A 17,437-nucleotide genomic window follows, 5' to 3' on the forward strand; every position below is an offset into this window, starting at 1 on the left:
CTCAGTTTTGAGATCATTACAGACACACATGCAATTTTAGGAAATCATGCAGAAAGATCCCATGCACTCAGTTCCCCTTGTAACATCTTGCAAAACTCTCGCCCAAGTTCACAGCCAGGGCACTGACACTGACTGACACATAAGATAGAGCACCACGGAGGTCCCTCGTGGTACCCTTTTTATAGCTGTAATCACTTCCCGCCTGCCCCCACACCTGCCTTAGCTCCTGACAGTACTGATCTGTGCTTCTCTCTTTACAAATTCATCATTGCTAGAATTTGACATAAAAGGGATCATGCAGTCTGTAACCTTTGGAGACTGGCTTTTTTTTTTCACTCAGTATCCCCAACATTCATCCAAGTTGTGTGTAATACTCAAAGCACAGAAAGGTTTGAAGTGTCCCAAGAAAGGTCAGTAAGTAGGCTAGAGTGGGAAGGGGCTCCTGAGCTTGCGTGTTGAGAGCTTTTGCCTACCCAGGGGTCCCAGAAATGCTGTAGTGGAGTTAATCTTTGCAAAGGGGCAGAGCAAGATGGGAAAGCCATGTGACCATAAGGAAAGGCAACCCCGTTCCCCCCACAGCTGTCGCGGGCTTCTCCTGAACATGTTCACCTCTGATGCGCCCATAGGCACGGATACAGACTTGCTCGCATTTCTGGTTGAACTGTTGCAGAGCAATCAGACTAAAACAAAGGCTTCCAAGCCCACAAATGAGCACAGAAATTTGTAGTAATGAGCATGACCAAAATGGAAATAATAGATGACATGAGGGAGGGAAGAATAGAATTCCATGGCTTAGAGATTCCTAGCCTTCTTAAGCTATCCTCCTAAAGTAAAAGTGGCCCCTATTTAATGCCTGTGTCCACCCTTTCCCATCCTACACACATGGCAGACATCACTAATCAACCACCACATTCTATCCCATGGCGAACAAGCTTGACCTCCGTCTTCTCAAAGAGCTCTAGGCAGTCAATACCAATTGATTGGCATTGGGTCATGGGTTGAGGATTGCTTGCTATGCACCGCTTAAGTGCATTCCCTGGGGCGGGGAGCATGAGCGGGGAGAGGGGTAGAGGGAGAGTCTTAAGCAGGCTCCACACTCAGCATGGAGCCCAGTGTGGGGCTGGATTCCACGACCCTGAGATTCACGACCTGAGCTGAAACCAAGAGTCAGATGTTTAACTGACTGAGCCACCCAGGCGCCCCTATAACCACTCCTTTTCTTTGGAAAACGTAACCAATAAACATGGTAACAAATTCAAACCATACAAGAAGGTGTATGCAAACAGTGGGTCCCCATTCCCACCCCTGTGACCCAGTTCCCCTCAACCACTCTCAACCAATTTCTTGTTTTCCTCTCTAGGGACAGTGTGCGTACCAGCATGGCTGTGTCCCCACCCCGACTTTACACAGATATCATGGGACCTCACACACTCTTGTCCTGTGTTTGTATCCCTTGTATCTTGACCAGCTTTTCCCATCAGCCCATACACAGCTGCCTCCTCTCTTTTTAACCCCGGCAGAGTACTGCACTGACAAATGGACCCTCATTTATCTCACTAGTTTTTTGTTTGGGTTTTTATGTTTGTGCCTGTTAACAGACTTTAAGGTTATTTTCAGCCTTCTGCAGTCACCAACGGTATACTGTTGTGTGTGGCCTTGTTGGGACTGTGCTCATGTAGCTGCAGGATGAATTTTCTGGAAGTGGAACTGTTGGGTCAAAGAGTGTGCACACTTAGAGTTGGGATGGTTGTGCCAATTTGTCCTTCAAAAAGAACACTCCAGCAGCATGACAAGAGAATCCTGTGTATTAGTTAGGATGCAGTGGGCCATGTTGCAGTAACTGACCCTCAGATCTCAGTGGCTTTACCCAACGAAGGCTTATTTTCCCCTCACGCCACCTCTGCTGCAGGTTGGGGGGCTTCCCTGTCCGCAGCTCAGGACCTGGACTGAGCCAGCTGTAACCTGGAGTCTCCAGTGTGGCTAAGAGAAGGCCTGAGGGACGTGTGGGATCCCCTGAAGGACCAGGCTCTGAAGTGGCTCACATCACTTCCACCCACGTCCTGCTGATCCCAGAGGCTAGGGGAGGTGGAGGGCGTGTGGGCACTTGGCGAGCCCCGCGTGTTTGCCCGTCTGCCAGTTCTTTCTCCCTAACATTACCTGCACACAGGGTCACGGAAGACGCTGTCTTCCAGTCTGATGTGTGAAAAAACGGGCACCATGTATCATCTCGATTTACCCTCGTGCTTTCCTTAGGCGGCCGGCCTCCACCTCCAGCTGTGGTACCCATAGTGGACAGGTTCACACTCAAGACACGACACACCCCAGGGGGCTTGCCCACATTTTTCACAGAGCCCAAAAAACTTTTTGTGGGGAAGCCCTGAGACTGTTTTTTAAGTTTTGGCTCTCATTCATAAAAACATATAAAGGCATGTGAGTAATAATATAAAATTAGCCGTGTAAAGATCTTTGCCAGCTGTGGTATGGAATGGATTGGCAGAGGTTCTGGGAGATTTCCTAAGTTCTCCGTAACTCTGCCTCCGCTCCCCTTCAGGAAGGCACAAGCCACGTGAGGGAGAAGGGTGGGGCTGTAGGAACCTTATATCCCTAGCAGTTCTTCTGAAAAAGCAATTTTGGGGGGGTGGTTTGCAAATGTTTGATGCCTTCGCTGTTCTTAGTAACCTTTCCATGGATTACAATTGGCGTGTTCTGTTCAGTAAAGGGCTTCCTGGGCTGAATGGAAGGCTCGGCGGATTGGTGTACAAGGCACATGTGCTTGAGTGGAGGGTTTATGTAAGAGTTTGGGCTGGCATTGCACGGTGAGGTTAGAGTGTAGAATGCCAGACTAAGAGGTGGTGAGGAGTTTCATTTGGTAGCCAGTAAGGATCCTATCAAGTTGGGAGGGCAAATCGGTTTTTGCTCACAGGACAATGCTAATGGATTGGTGCTGCAGTGAGAAGGCGTATGAGGCTACATCGAGTCTCAAACTGCAGAGAGGATATTGATTGATTAGTGATGTCTGCTTTAGGCACAGGACTGCTGAGTGGTGGTGTGACCGCCGTGTATTTGCCATCCCTATAAGGAGGTTTTATTTACTTGTTTATTTGACAGAGACAGACAGGGCAAGCTCGAGCAAGGGGAAGAGCAGGCAGAGGACAGAGGGAGAAGTAGGCCTCTCACTGAGCAGGGAGCCCAGACGTGGGGCTCAATCCCAGGACCCTGGGACTGTGACCTGAATGGAGGGTAGACGATTAACCAACTGAGCCACCCGGGTGCCCCTGTCATGAAGCTTTTTAAGTAGGCTAAGCTATGAGAGTCAGAGTGATAAAGGAGGACAGGGCCATCACTAACCTGGGAGACAGGAGACCCACGTAGTAGTTGGAGTTTTGTCATCATCCACTGGTATGCCTTGGTCTCTCCGAGCCTGAACTTCTATAGATAAAAAAAATGAGTAAAGGTAGATCAGAAAATGTCCAGGTGCTGACATTCTACAGTGTTAGGACAGGAGCCATGTTTTTTCAGGGTCCATGGGGGTGGTAGAAAGGACACTTTGTTCTTTTGGACATCCTGGACACCAGCTTCCACTGCGGACCTTGACTGGGCAAAGCCCAGCGCGCAGGGTCAGCACCGACCCCACCCAGGGCCCCGGGCTTGGTGTGAGAGGTGCTGGAAGGCCCGGGACTATTCTCCGGGACCCTGTACTTCATGCACTGATTGGCTTTGGGGTTCACACAGGATGCTTTGCTCACAGGGCTGAGTAGGCCCTGATAGAGCGACTCTCAAATGGGGGTAGGGTGTGTTCCCCTTATCCCCACAGAGCAAAACAGGACTGAGGGGCAGCTGGGGTCTGTTCCAGGTGGAGCTGGTGCAGCCCCACCCCCACCAGGCTGGCCCTCTGGCCCCTGGTCCACCTCGTGATGGTGGCCCACAGCTTCTCACAAGTTCTTGGACATCCACGGCCTCTCAGGTGAGACACACCTTTACCTTTGGCTGCTTCTTCTCTGTCTGTCTTGGCTGAGGTTGGGCCCATGGCCCTAAGGAGATCCTAGAGGGGTTTGTTCTTGGGAGAGGAAGCTGGAGCTCTGGAGTGTGAGCAATCTTGAGGAGGAAGGACGGCCCTGTGGCTCTGGGCCCCAGCAAGTGAGGGGAATGGAGTTTTGCTGCCTGATGCAATGTCTGGCAGGGCCCGTCCCTTATCAGAGCTCTGCTCCCAGTAGACTCTGGGACCCCACCTTCCCTTAGAGGAGGCATCTAAGTAGAAAACTGTTGTCTAGTGGGGGTCCCTCGCGGGCCAGGGGGGAGGCCTGGCCAGAAAGGCCCCTAAGGGGAGAGGAGGATAGGGAGGTTGGTGCATAGAGTTGGGGCCTTAGCCCAGCCTACTCTCTTTTTATTCCTTCACTAAGATTTGTCTGGAATACCCCTGGGGTTTTTCTGCCCTCCTCCCATCATTAGCGCATCGCTGTAGGGGCTTGAACTGAAAGCCCCAGGGCTTGGTTTCTTCATCCTCAAAATGACATCCCGGATTGATAGTGATAATTCGAGAGACCCGATGTTTGAAACCCCAAGTGTGAAGTTTTGCCCATGGTACACACTTGTAGTTACTTGCCTGCAGTACACACTCGGGGCATATACTCGGAGCACACACCCATAAGCACACACGTGGTTTACTCATCTAGGGAACAGCTGCTGTTCCTTCTTCCTGTGTCCTACCAACTTAGAAGGAGTGAGCCTCTCCTGCCAGGCCAGATGCTTTGGAAAAGGCATAAATGCATTCATCCGACAAGCATTCTCGAACACCTGCTCTATGCCCCATGCAGACAGAGTTGGACACGGGGATTCTGGGCACAGAATACAGGGGTGGAACAGACGGACAAAGCTCTCCTGTCATGGAAGTTACACGCCAGTGGTTGAATTTGGCAAGAAACCAGTACATTTCTGTCCAGGAAGGAAATGAAGCAAGATGCTGAGAAGGGAAGTGTTGGGGGAGGGGAGATGGTCCCCAGGGAGGTTGGTGGTCAGGGAGGGCTCCAGAGCTGAGCACTGGGGATGACTGGACCAAGGGCAGCTGTCCCACCCTCTGCTGCCTCCTGGCAGAGCTGGGCTGACCCGTGCTTCTGGCCTTCTTCCCCATTGACCCTGGTGTCCTGGAAATGGGACCTCGGCTGGCATCCCACCTTTTCCTTTGGCTGTCACTCCGCTTGCTGGGTATCAGGGGAGGAAAGGTATTGAGTACTCCACTGGCAGGTGGCATCTGCCGAGAGAAGCAAAATTGTTTCGTTCTCACCATGAGCGAAGGAAGGAAGAGTGTGCCCTGGGTTATGGGAGGGAGCATCACAGAGGTTTGACTAGCCTTGACAGATGTCTTGGCCCCATCTGCCTCCCTGGTGACCCTGTGACCTCCTGGCCCTTGTGGCCCTCTCCCAGCTCCTGGGTCTGAGGACCTCCCACATTGCTCCTGGGACCTCTAAACCTCCCTCACCTGCCTGTCCACCTTCCACTGGGCCTCCGGAGCTAAGGCTAAGGGCAGCCTGCTGGGCCAGGGCGAAGGAACCAGCAGCCTGCCTTGTGTTTCTTGTCAAGAGTTTTTACCATTGCTTCTTCCTTTTAGGGCAATGCTGGGAAGGTACTTAGGAACCCTATATTATTCAGGGGGGTGAGGGGACTGGGATGGCAACTCAAAAATAGAAACAGTGCTTGCAGAGGAGGGGAGGAGAAGGTGCGGGAGCTTTTCATCATCGAGGCGGCTGAACTTCTGATCTTACCAAAGACCCAGAAAGAACAGTGAGAGCAACTCCCTCCACCCACCCCTACCTTTTCTTCCTCGTTTTTCCCCTATGTTGTTAATGAGCACTTACCGTGCCCCAGATACTATTCCTCATGGCAGCCTTATGTACAAGTTTTCCATGCTATGGGTAAAGAAACTGAGGCCCAGAAAAGTTAAGTCACTCCTACAAGGCTATACAGCATGGTAGACACACAGAAAGGAGTAGAACCCAGGACTCCTGGTCCCAGCTCCTTTTGCTTCCCCTCACATCATCAGATACAGGCAACTCTCCAGCCAAGAGATGAGAGGGTGGGAAGTCAGGATTTTAATCGCTTTTGCTCTGCAGACTCAGCATTGAGTATCACCCTTCCAGAGAGATGGATGGCCTCATACCCCATGGGGTGTTCCACAGACTCACGCTGACAGCCTGCCAGGCACTGAGCCAGGCATCAGCTTTGACAGGTTTGCTCACCTGTGTTTTTTTTTTTTTTTAAGATTTTATTTATTTATTTGAGAGAGAGACAGTGAGAGAGAGCATGAGCGAGGAGAAGGTCAGAGGGAGAAGCAGACTCCCAATGGAGCTGGGAGCCCGATGTGGGACTCGATCCTGGAACCCCGGGATCATGACCTGAGCCGAAGACAGTCGTCCAACCAACTGAGCCACCCAGGCGTCCCTCACCTGTGTTTTGTTGGGCAGCTGGCATATGCTGGGTGCCGTTCTAGATGCTGATCCCTGTTTCCTGGAGCTCGGATTCTGGGAAGGGAGGACAGGCAGGCAGACCATCAGCTGGAAAGCCCAACCATATATGCTATAGTGGGGGTGATTGGAGAGCACTGGGAGGCTCAGATGACCTGGGTCTTGGAGGGATGATGAGGGCTCCTGTTGGGGGAACCTTGGACAGTTACTTAACCCGTCAGCCTCTGTTTCCTCATCTGTAAAATGGGATAACTGCTACCTAACCAGACTCTGTAAGGGTCGGAGGAGGAAATGCAAATCGAGCGCTTAGCATGGCACGTGGCCCAGAGCAGTAAGCGCTCAATGAATCTCAGCCACCCAGATCATTCCAGTTGGCCCTTCCAACCCGAGTGTCAGTTCCATGAGGCCAGGGATTGGCTCTGCTTGCTGGCTGCTGTATCCCCAGTACCTAGACCAGAGGCTGGCACAGAGTGGGTGCTTACAGAGTCGTTGTTTAATGAATATGTGGGGAAAGGCCCAGAAGAATTAGGAAGGGGCAGGAATATTCTAGTTGCCCTGGTGCTGTCTCTGCAGATCTCCTCTCCCTCCTCCTGAGCCCCTCCTCAGTCACCCACACTCGGGAAGCCTCACCACCCCCTCTGCCCTGCACAGCGGGGCCCACCACTCTGCTGCCAGCTTCCACATATGCCTTCTGGTATTGCAGAGCCCCTGGCCCACTGCTTTCCCCAAAGGACAGATGCGCTGGCTGTCCCTCTAGCCACTTCCATTGTGTGATGAAGGTCTGACCCCAGCACCTACCTTCCTGCCCTCTTACTCTCTCATCCATGGCAGCTGCTTCCTGTGGGGAAATCTTTTCCAGAAGAGAGCTGATCCTGGATGCACTGACCCAGGTCACAAGCCTTCCCCACACTTGGAGCAAACAGTATCCCATGAATGACCATCCTCATGGAGAATGCATAGACTTTTGGATGGAGTTGGAGGGGGCCGTGTTGTGCTGGAATCTGGGGTTCATGATGCAGGACAGGTGTGTGTGATGGCACAGATGCATGCAAGAAATGGGCTCCTCGGGGAATGCTGTATTTGCTCAGCTATTAAAAATGTATATAGCTTCCGGTGAGGTTCATCTATTCCTTTATTCCTTCTGTTGTTCGGCAGCCATGCTCGGGTGTCTCCTGTGTGCCTGACCCAGTGCTAAAGGATAATGAGGGGCCTGGACAAAACCCCCTTACACCACAAAAGGATGATCAGCGGTGAACAGATCTTACAAGTCAACTCACTTTATGACAGTCTCAGATGCTAATGGGAGTCTGCATGGTGGTGGGACCGGGGGAACCCTAAGCTAGGTAGGGGTCGGCTGCTCCAGGAGGGGCTATGTCACGAAGGCTGAGGCCATGTGAGGGATTTTGGAAGGACCCAGGTGAAAGATCTCATGTAGATGTGTATATATATCATTATGATAGGTCCATCTCCATTTTTTATTTAGGTATTTATAGTCTTTTCTTGTTGCAAACATTTCTAGTTTAAGGAACATTCTTTTCCATCTCCTTGCCCTTGAATTATGTGTGAGGTCAAAGGATAAGTTGATGGAAGTGGGATGAATGAATTAAATGGCTGATTAGCATTTTAAATGACCTGATTTCACCTCATCCATTGGGAGAGTGGGTCTGGGATTCTGGCTGCTAAGCCGGGCCACGGTCCTCAAAAGTTGGGTGGGAAAACTCTTCATTCTTCACCTCCAGACAAGGTTGTCCTGACCAGAGAGGTCTTTTCACAGGACGAGGGTGTCCCCCACCTGAAGACGGCAAGCCAGATCCCGAGTGATGCTGCTGAGCTGACAACCCACGGCCCCACCGTTCCCCATGGAGAAAGGACTCGCTTTACCCCAGGACTGCCGGGACTTTCTGCACAGCCTGAGGATGAGGAGCAAATATGCTCTTTTCCTGGCTTTTGTGGTGGTGGTTTTTGTCTTCATTGAAAAGGAAAATAAAATCATATCAAGGTGAGGAATACAAGTGTGCGAAAGTCTTCCTTATCAGGGAGGGGTGGATGGGGCAAAGAGGTAGCCATCGGGCTCTTTGTGGACCTACAAAGGCCATCCTTAAACTGATCATCATAGGCCCCTCCTGTGCCCAGGCAGTGGTCCTGCACACGTCCCCAGGAATGCACAGGGGAGACACTGGGGCTCTGGACTCAGGCAACCTGGCATTGCAATCCTGATTCAGACTCTTTCTAGTAGTAGGGATGGCCTGGACAAATTCACTTTTCTGTGTCCTAAGTTCTTCTTCCATAAAATACGGCTAACGATGGGGCTTTCCTTACAAAGATTAAATTAGGAAATGTAAAACGTTTAGCTCAGTGGCTGGCATGCAGTTGGTATCCAGTACTTACTGACTACGGCGATTATTACTAATTTCCTTCTTGGCAAGATGATGCCTCACATTAACAGCACATCTACTACACCAGCCGAAGCCATGGGTGAGGGTGAGCCCATGGAAATGCAGGGGTTGCTGGTACAGATAACCTGGTGGGCAGGACTGCCATGTGCAGCTGTCCAGGTTGTATACTGCTAAATTCCAGGGGTGCATACTTACCTCGGCTACACTTGGAATGTTTCCCTCCTGGAGTTGGCAGTATACTAGTGTGTGCAGGGTCTCTGCTGTGTCTCTGCTAGCCACAGAAGGATTTCTTAGACCTGTTTTCTTAACACGACACCCTGCAAGAAAAGTAGCCACCATGGATAGATTAGGAATTGGGCTGTGTAGCAGGCACTGTGTCACTCAGTGTGGACTGTTCCAGTTTGTGCCCACAGGGTCCTACTGCGAGCCCCTGCAGCTCTCCACCAGCAAACTTCCTCTCTACCTGCACACCGTTAAGCTAACACCCGCAGCCAACACCAGCTGGCCTTTCACGTCCCTTGGGCAAGAGAATCCTCCTGTGTGTTCTACACGGTCTCCCAGGAGGCCCCAGGGGGATTGGTTTGCCCACAGGGACAGCCTGATCACCCTTTACAGACCTCTTTTTCTCCCCACCTCACTTCCTATCTCTCTACCTGTACTCCTGAGATCATGACCCAAATAAACTACTTAACAACCCTCAAATCCTTGCCTCCAAGTCAGCTTCCAGGCAGACCCAGCTAAGATAGGCTCTGGGTGATCAGCCCGGGAGTCGGCCTCGGGGTGCACAAGGGATGGAGTCCCTAGTCACTCGCTGACTCCGATTTCCCTTTGTCCTCCTAGGGTGTCAGACAAGCTGAAGCAGATCCCGCAACCCCTGGCTGATGCCAACAGCACTGACCCAGCCCTGATCTTGGCCGACAATGCGTCCCTCTTGTCCCTGAGTGAGCTCGATTCGGCCTTCACCCAGCTGCAGGGCCGCCTCCGAAACCTCAGTCTGCAGCTGGGTGTAGAGCCATTGGAAGAGGCCGGGGCCGAGGCCGAGGTCGCAGCTGGGGACGAGGGGCCACCGCCACCCCCGGGGGCCGGACCTCGGCGCCACGTGCTGCTTATGGCCACCACGCGCACCGGCTCCTCGTTCGTGGGCGAGTTCTTCAACCAGCAGGGCAACATCTTCTACCTCTTCGAGCCGCTGTGGCACATCGAGCGCACGGTGTCCTTCGAGTCAGGAGGCGCCAGCGCCGCGGGCTCGGCCCTGGTCTACCGCGACGTGCTCAAGCAGCTATTCCTGTGCGACCTGTACGTGCTGGAGCACTTCATCAGCCCGCTGCCCGAGGACCACCTGACCCAGTTCATGTTCCGCCGCGGCTCGAGCCGCTCGCTGTGCGAGGAGCCCGTGTGCACGCCCTTCGTCAAGAAGGTCTTCGAGAAGTACCACTGCAAGAACCGCCGCTGCGGGCCCCTCAACGTGACGCTGGCCGCCGAGGCCTGCCGTCGCAAGGAGCACATGGCCCTCAAGGCCGTGCGCATCCGGCAGCTGGAGTTCCTGCAGCCGCTGGCCGAGGACCCGCGGCTGGACCTGCGCGTCATCCAGCTGGTGCGGGACCCGCGCGCCGTGCTGGCCTCCCGCATGGTGGCTTTCGCGGGCAAGTACGAGGGCTGGAAGAAATGGCTGGCCGAGGGGCAGGCGCGCCTGGGGGAGGAGGAGGTGCAGCGGCTGCGGGGCAACTGCGAGAGCATCCGGCTGTCGGCCGAGCTGGGGCTGCGGCAGCCCGCCTGGCTGCGCGGCCGCTACATGCTCGTGCGCTACGAGGACGTGGCGCGCTGGCCACTGCAGAAGGCGCGTGAGATGTACCGCTTCGCCGGCATCCCCCTGACGCCGCAGGTGGAGGACTGGATCCAGAGGAACACGCAGGCGGCGCAGGACGGCAACGGCATCTACTCCACGCAGAAGAACTCCTCCGAGCAGTTCGAGAAGTGGCGCTTCGGCATGCCCTTCAAGCTGGCGCAGGTGGTGCAGGCCGCCTGCGGCCCCGCCATGCGCCTCTTCGGCTACCGGCTGGCGCGGGACGCCGCCTCGCTCACCAACCGCTCCTTCAGCCTGCTGGAGGAGCGCGGAACCTTCTGGGTCACGTAGGCGCCCCGGGCCCGCGCACGCGCACTCCCCTCCTTGGGAAAGACCCGCCCTTGCCTGCCTTGCTCCCACGAAGGCCAGCGGTGAGCTGGTGGCTTCAGTAGAGGGCGGCCGGGTGGGTGGGCGGCCTCCAGCGGGGCAGGCAGCCTTTATGGAGCAGTAGGCTCCCTCCGTGCCGCAGCCTGTGGCCTGGGGTCTCTCACCGAGAGCGGGACAGTGCCTGTCCCCGAGGGCCGCCAGGCCAGGACCTAAGGAGCTGCGGTCTCCTGAGTAGGCACCCGGGCCCAGAGCTATTGACAACATGCCTTTCTCTGTCTCTTGTCTCTCTCTCACACACAATATAAGAAACATGTATAAATGCCTACAGACCCTGTGGGCCAGAGTCCCAGTGTTGGTCTGGAAGGGGCTGTGGGCACAGACAAGTCGACAGCAGCCCTCCCGTTGTACTCAGCCTTCAAAGTTCAGTTTCTGGATTCCTACACCATCCGGTGTGGAATCTGCATGGATCCCTGGGGTGGGACTGGAGCAGCCCAGAACGTCAGGGTTGGCAGTTGGGGCTTTTCAACCAAGAACGGTTCGATATTTTCACAAATGGAAGAGCTGTACCGGTTACGAACATCAGCCCTACACGGAACTATAAAACACACGTGTAAAAATAAGGCCTCTATGTATACCACACATAGACCCAAACAACATAGAAATCCAAATCCACACACACATACACAGGCAAGCTGCCCTGTTGCTTTATTCCCACAGAATTTAACTATCACACCCCTAATGAGGAGCCTTTCATTACATTTTTAGAATTAGCTGGGGATGGGGAAGGAAACACGGTCATGGGCCATGACCCTGTTCCTGACCAGGTTTGAACTGAAAGGTAGACCCAGAAGGGCTGAGTCTGCGGCCCCTGCCCGCCTTGGTTTCCCCTGGCTATCTCCTCTGGTCCATTCCTGTCCTCCCTGCTGGCAGGCAGGATGTTTTGAAATGGGGTGGCCAGCCCTCACATGACTGCAGCCCTAATACTCTGTCCCAGCTGGGCTGGATCCCTGAGAGTATGACCCTGTGTGAAGGCTGCCCCAGGCCTGACTGGAGGCAAAAGGCAGCTGGCAAGTCCTGCCATTTTCTGCCAGGTCTCATGTGGGGCAGGGCCCATAAGAGAGTACAGAGAGCTCTTGGGGGAGAAGTCATATCAGGATACCCCCCTTACCCTGGGAAGACAGGGTACAGAGGTCAGCCTCGTGGTTGGTCACCGTGGTTGCATTGTTAGTGTCTGGAATTCCAACTTTCAGGGCTCTGGGAAGAGGGTTGCTAAACTTGGGATAGGCTGGGTGTTCTACTTGTTTTTGTTTTGTTTTGAAGTTATTTATAGTTTGGTATCTTGTTTTGTGGCTGTGTTTTTTTATTTTCTTACTGCCAGAGTGCAGCTCGGAAACAGTCTTGGCATGAGGGGGCTGGGAGGACCAGCAGGGAGCACTCTGGCTCCCGCTGAAGGGAGAGGAGGAGGAGGAGGAGGAGGAAGGATCAGAGCCTAGGCGGCCACATGGCAGCCTACAGTGCCCCATGGGCTTTTCTGTTTGAGCCTCGTGCGAAATGAATCTCAGAAACCACCTGGGTTCTTTGCTGTGTGTCGAGAAGCAACATAAATTAGCTCTCACCCTTTCCCAAGACAAGGCCAGATTTGAACATCTCAAAAGTCCAAATGAATTTCCTGGGGGGGCGACGGGGGGGTCAGGGGCCTGTGGCCAAGCAGCAAATGTCCCCACACTGGGGAGCAGAACTCGGTCTCCCTCAGATCTTGAAGAGCTGCAGAGTTTACTAGGGCTGTTTCTGATTTCCTGGACAACTCCGCTGTCAGATCTGTCCTGTTGTCAAACCCAGAGGGCTGAGTTTCGGTCTGAGTAATTTGGACACAAGGGAAACAGGATCTGAGTCCAGCTGGTGCTGCCATGGGGATTGTGTCCTGGCCAGAAGCTGCTGTTTGAGACGCTGAGGACCGTAGCCATTTTGTGGGGTCTGTGCCCATGACCGCATTGGAGCTGCTGGGTCTCCATCACCGTGGACTACAGTCATTCAAGGATGTCTCCAGTCTTGGCTTTCCAGTCCCAGAATAAGTGGTGCAGGGGCTCAAATTTGGGGTCCAAAGGGATTCCAGCCCTGAAAACTTGACTCTGGGGCAGAGTGAGACCCAAGAGTCTTCTGGTGAGCCCGGAAATGCTGGGTTTTCCTCCCCCTACACCACCCTGCTCCCTGCACTGCGTCCCACCTGTGGTTGATGGGGGCTGGGGCAGGGATGGAGGCAGGCACCTCTCTCTCGGGCTCTTCTTGCCCCCCCCACCCCCGCCCTGGTGTGGACAGCAGACTTCTTCCTTCCTGTGCCTCAAGCCAAGGTCTCCACCCCGGAGCTCTGAGGACAGTGCCGAGAATGGACCTTTGGGACTTCTCAGGACATTGACAATTTGTACACTACAAGTTGACTTTATTTATTTATTGTGACAAAGAGACATAAAATACCTTATTTGCAGGGACTCAAAGCTGTACCCAAATCAAGAAAGACGAGAAACAGTAATAGAAACCGTTGACTCACGCCATACACGAAGGACACTCCAAGAAGACGATTCAAAATACAAGAGAAGAGCAAAGCCCAAGGGCCGGGGGTGTTGGACTGTTCTTGGTGCATTGCTTAAGGAGGTACCTTGTTTTTTTCTTGTAGTTTTGATGATGCGACGTTGAAGGCCCTTTCTGCTATATTCCCCTTTGGCCTGGTGTCTGAAACGGGACACAACTCAAGAGAGTGCTCAGCAGCCCCCTGGGAACCCTCAGGGTTTGGGGAAGGACAGGGTGGGGTGACTACTGACTTTACACTCTGGGGGACCTGGTTCAGGTATGCATTTGGGGTTTTCAGCAGGCAGCTGGGACGAGGAAGGTGGCCCATCTGGGGCAAGTGTCTCCCCTGTCGCCTAGGCCAGCCCAGGCGTCTCTGCTCTTGCCAGCTCTAGTGTCCCCCTCCCCACCCCCTGCACCGTGTCTACCTGCCTGCAGATGAAGGGAGCAGCTGAGGCCTCACCTTTGGGGCTGCCAGCTTCTCCAGAATAAGAGTCCCATTCAGGAATGAGTGTTTACTCATTTTCTTTTTCCTGATGAAGACCTCTTTAGCCTGGCCCGTATAAATAGTTCAGAACATTCCAGGCCTTAGTGAGACAGGGCAGTGTCTTAACACCCACAGGCTGTTAACCGCAGCTGCCTATTCCTGGCTTCTCCTCTGGCCTTGTTGGTAAACGCTGGAGGGGATAAGGGCGCCAGGTTGGGGGCAAGGGTCTTTGGGAGCCGGATTCCTGAGTCCCCATAGAGCGAAAAAAAGAAGCAGATTCTCAGCTCTGTGGCCCTCTCCTCCCCATACCACATCACTGCACATTATCACCAAGTTCTTACTAAGGTTGAAGGACATGAACGAAATTAGCCTTTGATCCCTTTAGGTGATACGTATACTTGAAAATAACTAAATGAATAGAAAGAAATGTTTCATGAAGATTGGCTCCCTGTCTGCCAGTAGCCTCAGCCTAGAAGCTTCTACCAGGCGCTCGTCTAATGGGGCAGCTGCTGACAGGACCCCTGAGAGCAGAGGGCCCACCCAACCCATTACAGTAGCGTCTTTCCACACCACCACTGTCCTGTCTGATGATGGAGCAAGTTCTAGCAGGAAGTCAGGTGATCCCTGTCCCAGGAGATGGGCGCTTGGCCTGGCGAGGTAAGCATCAGATGGTCTGGTCCTGACCCCAAAGGTCTTGTCCAGCCCTGGTCCCAGATTAGGTCCTGTTTTAATTGACTGTACGGCCTGCCCTTCACTAGGCCCTGGATTATGAAGGAGAGGACCAGAAGAGCAGATGGCCGTGTCCCTGGGGCAGGAAGAAAGGAGGGTGGGCACAGGGAAATGCATCTGCAGAAGCCAAGTAGGGGTAAGTAGGGGTTGCCCATCTGCACAAAGTAGAAGGAGCATCCACTGAGCTCCAAGGGTCCCAGGTTGGTGGGTTTGCTAGTGGAGATCGCCAGGCTGTGGTCCAGCTGGTTGAGAGGCAGAAGGCTTCCTGAATGTTTCCTGAATGCAGCCACATCCCCTCTCAGCTGCCCACAGTTTCAGGAATCGTGGAAGCCGCCCTTTACCTCAAAAAGAGGAAGCAGAATTGGCAAATTCAGTCTTAAGAGCTGGGAGATCCAGATGCTTTGATCTGGGGTCCTTTGTCATTCCATGACTGTGCCTGGGGGACGAGTGAGGTGTGTATTTCCAAGGATGTAGACACGCTGCCATCCCCGTGGGCACAGCTCACAATGTACACCCAAGTATTTTTAGGGGGAAAAGACCCTGCTTCCTCTACCACTGGGCTTGAACTGGGCACCCCAGAAATCTCCATCTCATCTGTTTCAGGCAAAGTTTGCCTGGCTCCCCTGCCCCCTCCTGGATCCCATAAACTCTTTGCCAAGATCTCGGCCCCATGTCACGTTTCATGGCCACGTGGTATGGGACACTCCCTTTGTGGCCATGTGTGTCCACACGTGTGTATGTGTAGTGTGCCGTTCTGCTCAGCCACATTGCCCCCAGCCCCCTCGCTGTCCTATGTCCCAGATGTCCTTGCCATGGCTGCCATCTGCTGTCTCCTGGAAACACAGGGGCCACCGCCAGTAAGGGTCTGCTTTGTGGAACAGAATGTGAACCATCACTTGATGGCTTGACTTATTTAATTAAAAATGAAAACACGCAGTGAGCAAAATCTGAAATGCGTCTCTGCCTTTCTTTTTGCATTTGTTCTCAGCAGCAATCAAAAATTAACAAGAAAAAAAAAAGTGAGCAGCAGTGGAAAAGGGGTGACTTCTAGCAGGGCAGAGGAAAGCTCCCTAGCAGTGAAAGACACAGGGAAGGATGGCTACACACACGGGCTGTGATGATCCTTGTCTGTGTCACCGAGATGGCAGAGCTGGTGGGAACCGTGCCTGGAGCTCAACGGCCAGAATTCGGGCTGAGACATGAATACCCAGGGGGGTTATAGGGCAGGGCAACTGGGGACAAGTCCCAGCTTTGTCACTGTCTGACCCTGTGACCTTGGACCAGTCATTTCCTTTACCTGAGCTTGAGTTTCCTTGAGAATGAGGCAGGTAATCCGTGGTTTACAAGCATTGTTCCAAAGTCAGCTGAAAAAGCAGGCAATGATTCCCTCTCACCCACAGCACCTGTATACTGATCTGCTTCACGTATTGAAATGGCACCTAAGATCTACAACAAAATCTCAGAAAACCACATGAGGAGATTGCTAAAGACCCTTTGGGCTAAGAAATTTAACACCGCCCTTTCAGATTGTTGCTATGTGGCTCCATCAGTCCTCATAACTGTAGTGCAAATTAGATTTTTGGCCCTTTTGTCTCCTAACAGCCTCCTAGAAGCAGTAGGCGTTTCCCCAGGGAGAAGGGAGGTGGTTCATTCTGGAAGACAGAGCTGGTAAAGCTTTGTGGGTTTGGGGGCCCAAGGGAGATGGGGACAGAAGCAACCTCGAAGAAACAGAAGGGCAGAGCACTGGTGAGCAGTTGGGTACCTGGGGTGAGGGGGTGACAACAAAGAGAGGCATGACGGGAAGGAATGGGACCACTTCCCTGAACTCAAACCTGTGCCTCTACCACTTCAACCCAGGCAGGGCCTTGGGAGCTCAAACTGTTTTTCCTCCCAACCCTTAAAACTCAGCTGTGTGCAATGACATCCCAACCTGAGTATCTCTGCCGTACTTCCCCCACCAGTCAGGCGCCACCACTGTCCCCGCTCTTCTGGGGACTGGGTATATTTAGTTTAATTTCTGGGCTATGTTTCCTACCACAAATGACCTCTTGGAGAAACAAATTGCCATAATCGTAGAGCAGAGAAGCCGGGAGAACTTCCCACCCACTCACCCCCCTCAGTCACCAGCCCAGGCTGGAGCCATCTTTTCTCTCTGCTCTCTGTCTGGCCTTTTGGGACTACTGATCTTCCTCCCCAAATTACCCAACCCCGGGAAGGAGCCAGTACTTCCCGAGGTCTCTGAAGGAGTGACAGTCTGCAGGATCCATCTGGGAAATGGGGGCCTGGGACCCGAGTCGTTTGCTCGTGGCAGGCCCAGCACCGGAGTCCACATCAGTGTGTCCCCAAGTGTGTCTGGAAGAACTGTGGTCACCTAACTGCTCTTGGGAAGTTATAGGGCACATTCGCATATTAAAGGCTCTGAGGGCGCCTGGGTGGCTCAGTGGGTTAAGCCGCTGCCTTCGGCTCAGGTCATGATCTCAGGGTCCTGGGATCGAGTCCCGCATCGGGCTCTCTGCTCTACGGGGAGCCTGCTTCCCTCTCTCTCTCTCTCTGCCTGCCTGCCTCTCTGTCTACTTGTGATCTCTCTCTGTCAAATAAATAATAAAATCTTTAAAAAAAAAAAAGGCTCTGAGAA

General features: G+C 53.3%; 1 protein-coding gene across 5 annotated transcripts in view; it reads left to right on the forward strand.

The window, feature by feature from the left end:
* Window positions 1-15,755, forward strand: part of CHST3 (carbohydrate sulfotransferase 3) — a 32,759-nt gene extending 17,004 nt beyond the window's left edge. The window contains exons 2-5 of one of the 5 annotated variants that reach the window (XM_047702451.1): window positions 7,290-7,482; window positions 7,614-7,801; window positions 8,233-8,457; window positions 9,695-15,755. In XM_047702451.1, coding sequence (XP_047558407.1) covers window positions 8,318-8,457; window positions 9,695-10,988 — 1,434 coding nt within the window. In that variant the 5' untranslated portion in view covers window positions 7,290-7,482; window positions 7,614-7,801; window positions 8,233-8,317 and the 3' untranslated portion in view covers window positions 10,989-15,755. Of the gene's footprint in view, window positions 1-7,289; window positions 7,483-7,613; window positions 7,802-8,197; window positions 8,458-9,694 lie in introns of all 5 variants that reach the window. The other 4 variants (XM_047702449.1, XM_047702448.1, XM_047702450.1 and 1 more) reach the window with 4 other exon arrangements.
* The last annotated feature ends 1,682 nt before the right edge of the window (window positions 15,756-17,437 follow it).

Source organism: Lutra lutra, chromosome 14 (genome assembly GCF_902655055.1).
Source record: "Lutra lutra chromosome 14, mLutLut1.2, whole genome shotgun sequence".
Taxonomy (NCBI): domain Eukaryota; kingdom Metazoa; phylum Chordata; class Mammalia; order Carnivora; family Mustelidae; genus Lutra; species Lutra lutra.